We start from the raw sequence: 14,102 nt of genomic DNA on the forward strand, positions 1-14,102 counted from the left end.
AGACTTGGGAGCTTTCTTAAAGGGCTTATAGATTACACGGGCCTGCGAATTTAAAGTTCATGAAAGTTGTTTTGGTTTTAATAATGCATTTTCCATAATTCAGTTATGCACATTTTGAAAGTAATTTTAATTTTTTTCTATCGTGTAAGGATTTTTACAAATCGGGAAGAAAAATAACTATTACTTAGGTCAAATTATTATTTCATTTACCACAATGAACATTTTTTATTATTATGTTTGTTAATAAAAATACAAACAAACTGAACAAAAGAGAAGAACATTGATGTCAAATGAATATGCATCCTCATTCATCCTGATCTCTTTTGTGACTACGTCTTTCAGTTTCAAAACTAGGTTTTGTGGTTTTTCTTTTATGTATTGTGTTATGGCGTTTTGTGAAAAACCTGTGTGTGATGGAGAAAAATGGATATTTTCAGAATCAGTGTACAAGAATTACTGTAGAACACTTAAAACTTTCAAGACAATAAAACCATCGCAGGCCTGTGTTATAAGATTTAAAGTGAATAATTGACATGGTGCTTATGTTAAGAATTAGACCCATCGCTAGTTTACAATCAAGTTTCAAAAACAATTTAAATGACATAGTTTGTTTGAATTGAAAACATAATTACTGTAAGCTCAAATCAGGTATACTCATCTGTGAAATACAGAAAGCCTTTCCTTGTTGAGTTTGAACTCATGATGGCTATAAAAATGACTCAACATTTCCAAATTTTGAATTTCAAGAGCATACATCACTTACCCATAATTTTCCACTCTGCCACCTTCCACGTGACTTATTGCACAAGCATAAGCTGTACTTTCTTGCCATACTGCCACCTTCCACGCGACTTATTGCACAAGCATAAGCTGTATTTCTTGCCATACTGCCACCTTCCACGCGACTTATTGCACAAGCATAAGCTGTACTTTCTTGCCATACTGCCACCTTCCACGTGATTTATTGCACAAGTATAAGCTGTACTTTCTTGCCATAATTTAGGTTTTCTTGTTGATAGTTGTTCTATTAACTGTTTTATTACATTCTTTCTGAAGCAACTATTTCCACGACCATCAAAAAGGCAGCTTGTGTAAGTAACTAAGTTGTAGAAATTTTGAACAATCAGGGTTCACAAGGCATCATACAAGTTTTAAAGGCAGCTTGTGTAAGTAACTAAGTTGTAGAAATTTTGAACAATCAGGGTTCACAAGGCATCATACAAGTTTAAAGGCAGCTTGTGTAAGTAACTAAGTTGTAGAAATTTTGAACAATCAGGGTTCACAAGGCATCATACAAGTTTTAAAGGCAGCTTGTGTAAGTAACTAAGTTGTAGAAATTTTGAACAATCAGGGTTCACAAGGCATCATACAAGTTTAAGTAAACTTGTATGATGCCTTGTGAACCCTGATTGTTCAACATAATTGTGTTATTGTATACTGGTATTCTTGGCAGATATCAAAATCATGTGTTCACTTGCTCAATAGTCGAGATTTTCTTTTGTTTTTATGATGGTGGATCTTATCTCTCAGAGTACATTATTACTGATGCCTCTTCTGATGGTCTTAATTCTTTTATTCTGAAATATGTATCTTCATGGAATAAATATGTTTCCACATTTAACCTCACAATAAATCACTTGTCTAGACATAATTGAATGATGAGATAGCTGTTATGGAAGTTAATTAGCGTTCTGTGTTGAATGCTTTAGCCTTCAATATCCCAACACCTAATACCATTCTCCATCTGCAGCCATTTATAATAGGTCAGTCACTCCTAAAAAAAGTGAAAGGTTTTAAAAGTAACATCATAGTAGAAATTAATTGGTTGTTAAAAACCACCTTTCATTTTTATCTTTGTTAAACACTAACTGTCCACCATTTATGGTAGTAACCTCTAAAAAATTAATATCAATTAATAAGAACTATAAACTCTTACCTAAGTAAATAGTTCAGTACTAATTGGACGCCCGTATTAACAACCTTATTCAAGTATAAACCAGAGAAAAGCCCAGCTATCTGAAGTTGATCCTTCTGACGTGGTGTACCGAACAAGTCATTTACAGCAAAATGAGATTTAAGGCTAGTATTTATAATTTAGATGTCCTTGAAATACTAGTGTCCTCTTGAGGATCGCAAAAGTAAAAATAAAAGATTTATATCTTGGGAAATTGTATTACAAAATAATGTGAAATCTCTAATAATTTCCAAGCATTTCTAATCATTAATGTTTAGTTTATGTGTTAAAAACTGAACATTAGCTAAAAGTGCTATTGTTATAAACAGTTAAATATATTTTTAACTGATAAATTACTCTTCCTGTTAATAAGATACTTGGGGTGGGTAGATCAAGGATAGGAAAGTTAAATTCTCACCTTTTATTAAAAATGGCTAATTTCACTTAGCCTTCTATGAAAATTAACAATCTAATTTTTGCTACTTTTATTTCTTTCTGATATAAGTTTTGTTGGACAGATTGAAGGAGAATCAAAATGTAAATTATAGAGAGAAATTAACCTAACATTAAAGGATAACAAGGGACCCGTTGGTCCATCTAGGCCATCCTATCCACTAAATTAAACTAAACACTAAAAAACTCGAAGCCAGCCGTTATTCAAATACTTATCAAGCCTTCCCTTAAACTCCATTACATTTACTGCATCTGAAGGCAACCCATTCCAAAGGCCAACCACCCTGTTAGAAAAATAAAACTGTCTTAGCTGAAGATGATTCCTACACTGCAAAAATTTATATTTTTGAACCTTAGTTTTACCATTCTCATCATTAAGTATGGAAAAAAGATAATGTATCATCAATATAAATTCCATTAACAATCTTAAACAACTCAATCGGGTCCCCTCTAACTCATGTCTTGTCATGAGAAAATAAGTTAACCTATCCTTGTATGACAACCTTTCCAGGTATCATCCCAGTAGCCCTTTTCTGAACCATTTCAATGTTCTTTCTAACATAAGGAGCCCAATATTGAACACTGTCATTAAATAATCAATATAATGGAAAGTAAAAGGTTATTAACTAGTCCTCCGGTGGGACAGCGATAAATCTTTGGATTTACAATAAAATCAGGGGTTTGTTTCCCCTCGGCAAATAGCCAGATGTGGTTTTGCTATAAGAAAACAAACACTTATAAACTAGGTTTTGTTATTTGTTTCAGTAAAGTATTTTTATAAAAATACTGATACAGATTACTCACATTTGACCAAAACTTGTTCAAATACTTGTTAATTAAAAAGAAAAAATGTAGTTATTAGATACACAAAACTTGAGTATATTTTTAGCATTTATTTTTGTGAATTCGTGTTTAGAAATAAATGATTTTGACTCAGTTTCTATTCAATTATTTGCAAAATGGTATGATTTTAATTTTGTATATATATATATAGTTAGTTATTCATGTAATTTTGATAAGTTTACGTAGCTGAAAGTTATTATGAGTAACAGTTTTGGTTTTGGTTTATGTACTAATCTATATAGTGCTTAGTTTATCACCTATATACAATTGATGCAACTTATAATATTAGGCCTGTTGTATTTTGTCAGAAATATATAATATATATATATATTTTCAGAACAAGTTAACGTATGTACAATAAACTCTTCAACATTATAGATATTATGGACATATAAATACTATATATATATATATATATATATAGTTCTCTCCTTCTTGTCAAATAACCATTTAGGCCTATTCAATTACCTTAGAGTTTCAGTTGACAAGCCGAACTATCTTCTCTATTACTATCACAATAGTATTCTCTGTGATTCACTTACAATTGTGGCATGAGTTACCATAATCATTTGGTCTTTTTTCTTTTGACGATCCTCTGCTCCTTTTGTCAAAGTGCACTCAGGCTGATCCAATTACTTTAGAACCACGCTTTGACAGAATATAATTATTTTTCTTATCTTTTTTTCTACTGTTAGTTTCACTCTAACATATTAAATGTTAGGCCTCTGTAAATCTTTAGGCTTATCACTTCTAAAGTACTTAACTTCACGCCAACTTTATTATTTTTCTCTTATTATCTGTCTGCTGCTTCTTGCTTGTCTCACTCTACTTATATCTTTGTCACCAAATCGTCTGTCCACCTTCGATATTCTCAACACCAATGACTTATAAACACAACTTCCTACAATCATCTGCTTTTAATTCTTATTATAACAAAAACAAATCAATCAATAACATTTAAACTAAACAGTCTTTTATATCTGGACATATTTACTTGTATATACATACACACACTTAAAAAAATGACACTTTAACTTGTTTTGTGATCAGGGGAAGCTTGCCAGCAAGAGTTTATTAGGTTTTAGAATCTCATTTTGCTTCTGATCAGTGCCGGATTTAGACTTGGTGAGGCCCTAAGCTATATAAAGCTTGGAGGCCCCTTGTTAAAAAGTTACACCAGAAGGTCTCACAAATGGGGGTACCAAAACAGGACCTTGGGTAGCCACAAAAAAATTAAAAACTTATATATACCTTTTAATTATTTAATAGCAAGGTATTTAAAGTGAAAAATACAAATTAGTTTCAAATGAATTCATTTACTAATTACATATTTATCATTTGGCTGGCTTGATCTCTCTCATAGATTATAACATAGAAAATTTAGGCTTAAAATATTACTTAAATTAATTACATATAAAGCTATTTTAAAACTACACAAGTCATTTTAAAAACTACAGTACACATAAAAACCACAAAATTTTAAAAGTAAAAAAAAAATTGATATTTTGTGAGGCCCCTGTGGATCGATTCTTTGATGATTGTTAAATCTACTTACACTTTTCTTGTGGTCAAGTGATAATGTAAACAAGGTCTTTATGACCTACTCATTACTGACTCTGTTCCTGATGGCTCCTCTATTCAGACTTTAGGGGGGGTCATCTCAGATTTTTGTTCATCTATGGACCCATGGATTTGTGTTTCTTTGGTTCTTCAAATTCTTCAGATCAACTTTTTTTTTTTTTTTTTTTTATTTTATAGAGTTCCAACCTGGCCAGGTGGCTAGGGCACTTGACTTGCAATCTGAGGGTCGTTGGTTGAATCCCTGTCCCACCAAACATGCTCACCCTTTCAGCCATGGGGGCATTATAAAGTGATGGTCAATTCCACAATTCTTTGGTAAAATAGTAGCCCAAAATTTGGCAGTGGGTGGTGATGACTAGCTGCCTTCCCTATAGTCTTTCACTGCTAAATTAGGGATGGCTAGCACAGATAGTCCTCGTGTGGCTTTGCACAAAATTCAAAACAAAGCCAAGCTATTTTTTTATTCATCATTCTCTTCTAGTTTGATTCTTTCAGTTTCTATTCAGTTTTGGATCTGGACTTATATACATTTTCCTCCTTTCCTAGTGAAACCTATAAGAACCTTATGAAAGTTCTTTTTCCTTCATCATGGTTTCTGGATGATGAGTAGGAATTTTAAAGATGCTTACTTACACATCCCATTTCACCCATCTTCTTATTAATATTTTTTTTTTTACATTTTGAGTGTTCTGTCTAGTTTATGGTCCATTTTATCTATCTAGTTTCAACATCCTCTGTCTTCACACATGTTATCAAACCATTAGCTGGTCTTCTACACACACACACACACACACACACACACACTAAATATCTATTTTCAGCATTGCATGGATGATTGGAGGAATCTTTCTCCATTGTTACCCCACACTGAATTGATGTCCCATTTAGTTCTTCTCTTGAATGGATTGTTCACAAGCCCAAATATTACATGTGGGATTTTGTATTAACCATTTATTAGAAACTCTTTTATCTGTCTTTTTTGGCATTTTGGCTGCACATACTTCTTTATCTGCCAAACACAACCTGTATGTTGGCTTTTAGTGAATCATGTTTTCTTGTCAGTGGGATCTTCCCCTTTGTGGAGTCTGTCCTCAGATCTGTTGTCTATTAAAATTTCTCCTACTACTCTCAATTACTCTCTAGTGTGGCTCATTTTTTCCACCTTTTCCAGGGCTATGGTGATGTGTTGGGTCTGTAGTCTTAGATATCCTCTTCTCACCTCATTCTGTTGGAGCTTTGGGCTGGTAATTATGAATGTCAAGACCTCCTCCCTTTGTTACATGGCTACTGTGTTTTAGTCCTCACAGGCATTTTGACTGTGGTGGTATATATATATATATATTACATAAAAGGTGAGAGTCAATTTCATAGCATTGGTTGCTGTAATCTCTATTTCTTTGACTACATTCACCTCAGATCCTTCTCTGATCTGGTATTTCATTGGTTGTGTCAATGGTTTGGTCAGCCTATGAATGATGATTCCTGATGGCAGGGCATCATCTTTTAATGCTTTATTAATTTCTAGTTTCAGGTACAGCTTCTCCAGCAGTGGGTGTTTTGAGCCCTTTTTGGAATAATTTTTTTCTCAGTCTGTACCTTCTTCATTGTGTCTTTTGGGTATTAGCTAAGATCAGTTGGTCCTATTTTCCTGTTCTTTTGTATTGCTCTCATCTATCTCAGGGGATCCTATTCCATTACTTTTTTAGTCCATCTTCCACTTTTCATCTGCAGCTTCATCATTTTCCTATTTTCCACATCTCATTATGCAGTCTTTTGTTGATGTTGTCACATTCTTGCAGACATTTCTCCCTGGCAGTATACCAATTTCACTGATCTAACTGTAGGAGTTAGTAATGCCTGCAGAACTTAGTTTCTTGTTTTTCTACAATTCCTCAACAACTGGATTCAGTTTTTTCATGTACCTCTTTCATGATTGGAACTTGTGTACTTTTATTGCAGGCTACAGAGTTGTTCTTTCAGCCACTTTCACTTGCCATAGAAGTCGTATGCCTTTGTTGGCAACACATTTTTAGGGTGTTTGTTCCTATATTAAAAGAACAGAATCTTTCTGAAGCAATTGTATTGATTATTTTGATCTCATGATGATTCTCACTCATGAATGTTGCTCCACCTGTGCTAATGAATTGGCTTGTGTAGCTGATCAGTCTTGTTTTAACATGATTTTTCCAATCAACATATAAGTGAACTTCAGGTTACATCTCATCACATTTGACATTTCGTTATGTTTTTGGCCTCCTGGGACATCTTACAGGCTAGCATTGGAACAAATCTGAATACTGCCCCCCCCCCCCCAGTGGCTTATAACACTGAAAAACTGAGTAGTATTCCTCCTACCTGTTTATGCTACCACCTGTGTGTCATTGTTGGATACAGAGTGTCAATACACCACAATTGCTGTTAGAACTTATCCTTATGCTTGAATTAAGTAGAGTTATGGGTGTAAATGTACTACTTTGAAAATAATGCTGTCTTCCTGTGGATAATTTTCAAGTTCTGGATTCTACTCAGACTTTGTTTGGCCATATATTTCTTAATGACTATATTATTATCTTCCTTCCCTGTAGTGTGTACTTTTAGCTTTTTCTGTTTATTTTCATGATCATTGGTTTCCATCTTCTTTCTGACTTTCAGTGTTTCAGATGTAAGTTTATTTAATTTGAATTTTACATTTTTAGAACTAAAATAAATTTCAAATATATACTTGCCTGTGAAATATCTTCCCTCACACCTACCTGCAACCAAATTTTTATTACAACTGCAAATTTCAATAAAATCTAAGTTATAGCTGGAAAGTAAAACATGTGTTAGATCTTCTGATGGTTGTGCAATAAGCCACATGGAAGGTGAGAGAGTGGAGAATTATAGACAAGTGACACATGCTCTGCAATACATAAGGGACATTCAGAAATTATAAATTGCATTTTTGTTGATAGACCGAGTTCAAACTCAACAAGGAATGGCTTTCAGTATTTTATTTTAATTCCAAAAATATAAAATTTAATTAAATTAATGTTTTCTTGACATGATGGTATAGCTTGTTTTTAAAACAAACTTTAATATTTAACCTAATGTTTGTGTTACTCTTTTCTTCAGGAGTTGGTCGAACTGGTGATTTGTCAACAGAGAACCTTAGATCTTAAAGAAAATAAGATTCGGGACTTAGAAAATTACATTGACAACCTACTACTACGTGTAATGGAAAGTGTTCCCATACTTCTCCAGAAACCTTATGTGCCTGTTACCTATACCAGGTAAGACAATTGGAAACGAACTAAGGTATCAATTTCTTGACAAATCCTAGTAAATTAAAGATACAAAAATATACGTGTGAAAAGTGACGGATCACATTGACTTTACTGAGGTGACCATTTTTAACACCAGAAGCTGTTCAAATAGCTTTCAGTTCTTACTTTTTGTGAGCGAAAAATTGCCCCTGAATTGACTATATGAGTTTTGAATACCACATTTGGTCTCTTGCATCTGATGGTTATGAGGGCAACAAATGATCTCCTGTCCAAAATCACTAGTCAATAATGGTTTTATTCTATCCCCTTCTATTTTCAGTTTTACTAAAATCTTATTAATTAGTGCTGTCACATAGCATATTTAGCCTGTATATCTAGGCCTACATGTACATCTTGAAGTTCAACATTTCTTTGAAGATTTTGATTTCATTTTAAGAATCAATAAGATTTAGAAATTGTTTAATTTTCAAAATATAACAGCCCATTATAATTTTATCATACCAATAAGTGTACAAAGTAAGCACCTATCTGACTTGAGCACAAAACTTGCCAAGAATGCTGTTGAGATGTGTGAAGTTGTCTCTAAATTAGGCTTAAATGAGTTAGCATGTTTTTGCTGTGCTACCAAAAACTTTTACCTACAAAATTCTGCTGTCTAAATAATGCTGCCACTCATAATCTATAAATAACTGAAGCTAAAGTTATAAGATATGTTCACATTCAATATACTGATTTGGGTGAATTGTTTTTAATTAGGCCTAAATGAATTGGCATGTTTGTGCTGTACTGATGCTATCTCCAAGTTACATTTTGGTCTAATCATGGGACCAGGAGGAAACATTATTGTTGTATACTCTGGTCATTATTCCCAACATCTTCGGCTATCCACTCGACATATTTGTGTGTGTGTGTGTGCCTATTTTTACATTTTTCGAGGTTCCATGTGGTAATCAGTTCTTACTCACCATACTCATGTAGGTTATCTGTCCTTCATTTTTCACAAGCTTTTCCATTTACCATTGTGGTGATTCTATCTATGCTCCTATCTAGAGGTGTAGCAATATGTTAGAAAGCATTAAAATGAATTCAGGTAACTAATTACCTCTAGATTTGGTAATTCCTACCTATACACCCTTTGCCTGTGTAACTTTCAAATACACTGATGTCTAATAGATAAGAATCAAATATATGCAAAGCGCAGGTTCTGTAAATGTTATACAGAGAATAATTTCAAATATGGACATGGCAGGAAAAAACAGTTCAAGTATAAATATTTACTTATTTGCTGGCTTTTATATTACTGTAACTAGCTACTGGAATAGAGAAGGATAATACTACATCTACACAGGATCAAGGAATTGCAGAAGCATGTAGATATCCCACTTTTATGGAATACCAACTTCCTAGCACTTTATCCCACAATCCTTAGATTACCCACAATGGCAATCATCCCAAATACATATATTTAAGGTATGTTAAACCCCTAGTACATAAAAACTGATACTAATCTCTGTACCACCCCTTGGAATGAGTATAACGTCACTCCAGGAAGGGATGGCACGGAAACAGGGCCAAGCAAGTATAAGCCTTAAAGAACAAGCATTATCATTTGTGATCTTTGTCTAATTAAGGTACAGGGTTATTGCAAGTTGATAACATTTGTACATCCAGTTGACAAGTTTATCACAACTACATTAAGAACACCAGAACAGAATATAGAGAAATTAACTGAATATACCTAATTAAACAGAAATTTATACTCATTATGGAAAGGTGAAATGAGCAGTTCTTTCAAATGGAACATCTTTTTGCTTTTGAAAAAGAGTACTCGTGAGTCATGATAGAGGAGAGCCTTCTGCATATATATAAGCAGAGATGGAACTTGCCGATTGAACAAGTTTGGTATCAGTGATATCTGTAGAGGTGGCAAGAAGAAATGAAGAGAAACACTCATCATCAGTTGTTTAAAGGATTAGCTAAATGTGTATTGATATTCAAAATGTACAAGTTTTGCAGAATAATATTTTTGATGTTTCTGATAAAATATCCATTCAATTTATAAATGTCATACACTGTTTTAGGTTTAGAAGGGGTGATACTACAATTTTATGATACTTCCAGAAACAGTGTTTTTCTTTTGGTTACCATCATTTTTAATTTGACACAAATTTCTAGATAAATGTTATGTTGTGCTTAATTTTTTCATTATCTCTAGATTTTTTTTTGTGGCTCCAAGTAACAGTGATTCAGTTTTTTTTAATTTTTTTATTGGGATTGCAAGTACAACTGTATAGATTTTGAGCTGTTTTTTATTATTATGTAAGAAGGCTTTGGTAACTACAGTTAACTTTTTTTCTTCTCTCTTTTAACATGTAGGTGAAACTCCAACTTCAGTCTGGAGTTCAGTGAACTTACATACCTTGTGATTCTATCTATGGACAAATTCATTAAAACAAGACTGTAAACAGTGCGTAAAAAAACCAAAGAATATAGCCACAGTTCAGTTTCTTTACCAACACTTTCTTCACTTGATATGTTTAGTAAGAACTAAAACATCCACCTACTTCAATTAACAACTTAAGTCAATTTACATGTATCTTCTCTAAACACTAATATAGATTTGTTATCATTTTCTTCTGTTAACTATTACATGTTTTAACTGTTCAGAACATCATTTCATATATTCTTGGTGCACAATAGTGAATAACTTGGCCCATTTGTGCCTTTTCAAAATGTCATTTTTAGTGTTATACACACACACACACACGTGTGTGTGTGTGTGTGTTGAGATGATACTTGGCCTGCATTATTTACTTTGGATAAAGATTATAACTAATAATACCTCGGCAAACAGCATTTTTTACACAGTTTAATATATCCTTATGAATACATAATCTGGTTTTTGATACATCTAAATGTCTATTGAAATTTGTTTTTTTACTCCTTATATTTGGGGCTTTCTTTTCAATTCTTGGAGATTAAAACATTATTAGGCTGTGTCTGTATGAGATTTTTACAGAAAAAATTTGCTTTCAAAACCAGTTATTATATAAGTTAATTGTAATTTTGAAAGGACTAGTTTTTCTAATTGTACAAAATAGTTAAATCAGCCAGAAGTTCAGTTCTTAAATAGTTTAGTTTTGTGAGTTATGATTAGATACTTTGTGGCAAGATGATTTCAAACTTATTGTATTGTGGTTTCCATTTAAGGCTTATCATAAGTTACTTCCATCTGAACATGATTTATAATGACTTCTACTACAGCTAATATGCAGGCTTATCATAAGCTACTTCCATCTGAACATGTTTTATAATGACTTCTACTACAGCTAATATGCAGGCTTATCATAAGCTACTTCCATCTGAACATGTTTTATAATGACTTCTACTACAGCTAATATGCAGGCTTATCATGAGTTACTTCCATCTGAACATGTGTTATAATGACTTCTACTACAGCTAATATGCAGGCTTATTATAAGTTACTTCTATCTGAACATGATTTATAATGACCTATACTACAGCTAATATGCAGGCTTATCATAAGCTACTTTCATCTGAACATGATTTATAATGACTTCTACTACAGTTAATATTTACAAAAATATAGATATACATTTGTCAACTTAAATGCTTTGTTAGTTGCATTTTGATGTATGTAAAAGAAACAAGAATGAAAATATTTTATTGTAGAACTATATGTGCCTAAAAGCTTGTTTAGAAGCTCTCCTAAAGCAGGTGTAATATAAATATTTTGTAAAGACATTTTTGTTTTTAAGAATCTTTGATGATTTACATTTTGGTGATTATCTTTAACCAAACTGAAAATCTGTAGTCTTAGAGAGATGTGGATAAATTATATTTTAGGATGCTGATTTGTCCAAATAAAGGTAGATAAAAAAAGATTAGACTTTTGTGAGAGGTTATGTGTTTATATCTTCTCAATTCAAATATTCAGCAATTTTCGTATATTCAAAATCACATAATTCATTGTTATTAAAGTAAAATGTGTTTAAAATATCATTTCTTTAACTTTCTAGTGGTAATTACAGTTATTTAGTTATATTATCAACACAAGAGATCCTAGTGCTTGAATCCTTGTCAGTATATTGTAATTCATGCTATAATGTTTAAATTTAAGGGCTATTTTTTTCCTTAAAACTCGAATGAAAGTTACTTATTATTAGTAGTTTTGGACATTTCCATTACTTTGACAAGCAGAAAGTGATTTGTATCAATTAATCCGTCCAGTAGAGATATTGCCATTTTGTGAGATCACACCCATATTATTTGTTATATTTTACTGCTGATTTCATTATAGAAGTAAGTTATATTTGTACGAAACATTTTTCACATTCCTCTTTCCTAAGAGTCGTCATTAAAATTTCAGAAACGTTATTTACGCATTAAGAGTTTTACATTGAAAACAAAGCTATTTACATAAGTTTTTTTGGACTTTCTCTAACACTTGGAGGTTCCTATAGGATGATAAAAATCATGTGTTGATAATGAGAAAGATATTTTATATATTTGACCTAATTGGAAGTTTTGTTGAAAGATTGTAATTTTGAAACGAACAAATATTGGTAACTTTCAAATACTTTTTATAAATATTATGAAACAGAACAGACTTCATAACCAAAGACATGCACAATTATGTTCAGGGTTTTGGTAATTTATGAACAAAAACAAAGCGTAAGTGCATTTAGGCACTACATTGTTATCTTACTAGAGCTAAACCTATTTCTCTCATACCCTTCATCCACTGGAATGTGATGTACAGTTACCACCCGTACCTTACAAACAACACAGTTCCACTTACTCTGTAAGGGATCCACTAACAATATGAAACATCATTTTATTTTTAAAAAACTTTAATTAAACCTTCCTTTATTAACCTCTTCTAATGAAATTTCATTTTGTAAATAAAAAAAATAATATAATCGCATTCCTTGTAAATGAGCAACTTCCTTGCATGTTTACACACTTTCAGATGTACCTGATTTTCTTTAATATGTAAAGATGAGAATTTTCCATCAATTGACGGATTTACAGGAAGTTAGGGGGGTGGGGTGATTCATCAAACATTACTTTAATAACACACTCAAAAATAAAACACACTCAACGCTGAGTTTGAATAGTCGAGCTCTGCCATATTTCAGTCGACACAACAATTACATATTATCTGTGTTCCGTAAAAACACTCTCAACGCTGAGTTTGAATAGTCGAGCTCTGCCATATTTCAGTCGACACAACAATTACATATTATCTGTGTTCCGTAAGAACACTCAACGCTGAGTTTGAATAGTCGAGCTCTGCCATATTTCAGTCGACACAACAATTACGTATTATTTGTGTTCTGTAAAAACACTCAAAGCTGAGTTTGAATAGTCGAGCTTTGCCATATTTCAGTCGACACAACAATTACGTATTATTTGTGTTCCATAAAAACACTCTCAACGCTGAGTTTGAATAGTCGAGCTCTGCCATATTTCAGTCAACACAACAAATACGTATTATTTGTGTTTCAGTACGTTACGTATGACTAACCAGAAAAGAATACTTTTTCCAGATCTTTCAAAATGGCATATTTACAGCATAAATTTTTGTCTAAAGAATTCGTTAAAAATGTGCACATTAATTTAATTTAAAGATGAAATGAATTGGCAAAGATTATTGAATGGCATGATGAAGTGAGGAATAGAGAAGCTGATAGTTCTGTTAAAAATAAAGTTAGGTGGGTCTGATTGGAGAAAGAATGATATCTGTTGTTTACCTAAAAAGCTCCATGCACTGTACGTCCCAAACCTATAAACGTTACGGGAATTACCTATAATTTTGACACATAGAACTAACCAAAAGTGTAAAACTATCAAATGACTAACAAAAATTTTCTGATTTGCTGTAAAATGTATGGGAATCTTATCTGTCAGATACATGGGGAAAATAAAGAGAGTATAGAATGCTCTATCAAATGTTGTCTGATTTGCTGTAAAATGTATGG

The 14,102-nt window shown here is 32.4% G+C and overlaps 1 protein-coding gene across 1 annotated transcript in view; it reads left to right on the forward strand.

The window, feature by feature from the left end:
* LOC111083601 (rab11 family-interacting protein 2-like) overlaps nt 1-11,133 on the forward strand; it is a gene marked incomplete at its 5' end in the record, with an annotated part of 13,955 nt that extends 2,822 nt beyond the window's left edge. The window contains 2 exons of the mRNA XM_022380222.1: nt 7,946-8,103; nt 10,474-11,133. Of these exons, the coding sequence (XP_022235930.1) occupies nt 7,946-8,103; nt 10,474-10,477 (162 nt within the window). The remainder of the gene's footprint in view (nt 1-7,945; nt 8,104-10,473) is intronic.
* Between the last annotated feature and the right edge of the window lie 2,969 nt (nt 11,134-14,102).

This window comes from Limulus polyphemus, unplaced genomic scaffold (genome assembly GCF_000517525.1).
Source record: "Limulus polyphemus unplaced genomic scaffold, Limulus_polyphemus-2.1.2 Scaffold10256, whole genome shotgun sequence".
NCBI lineage: Eukaryota > Metazoa > Arthropoda > Merostomata > Xiphosura > Limulidae > Limulus > Limulus polyphemus.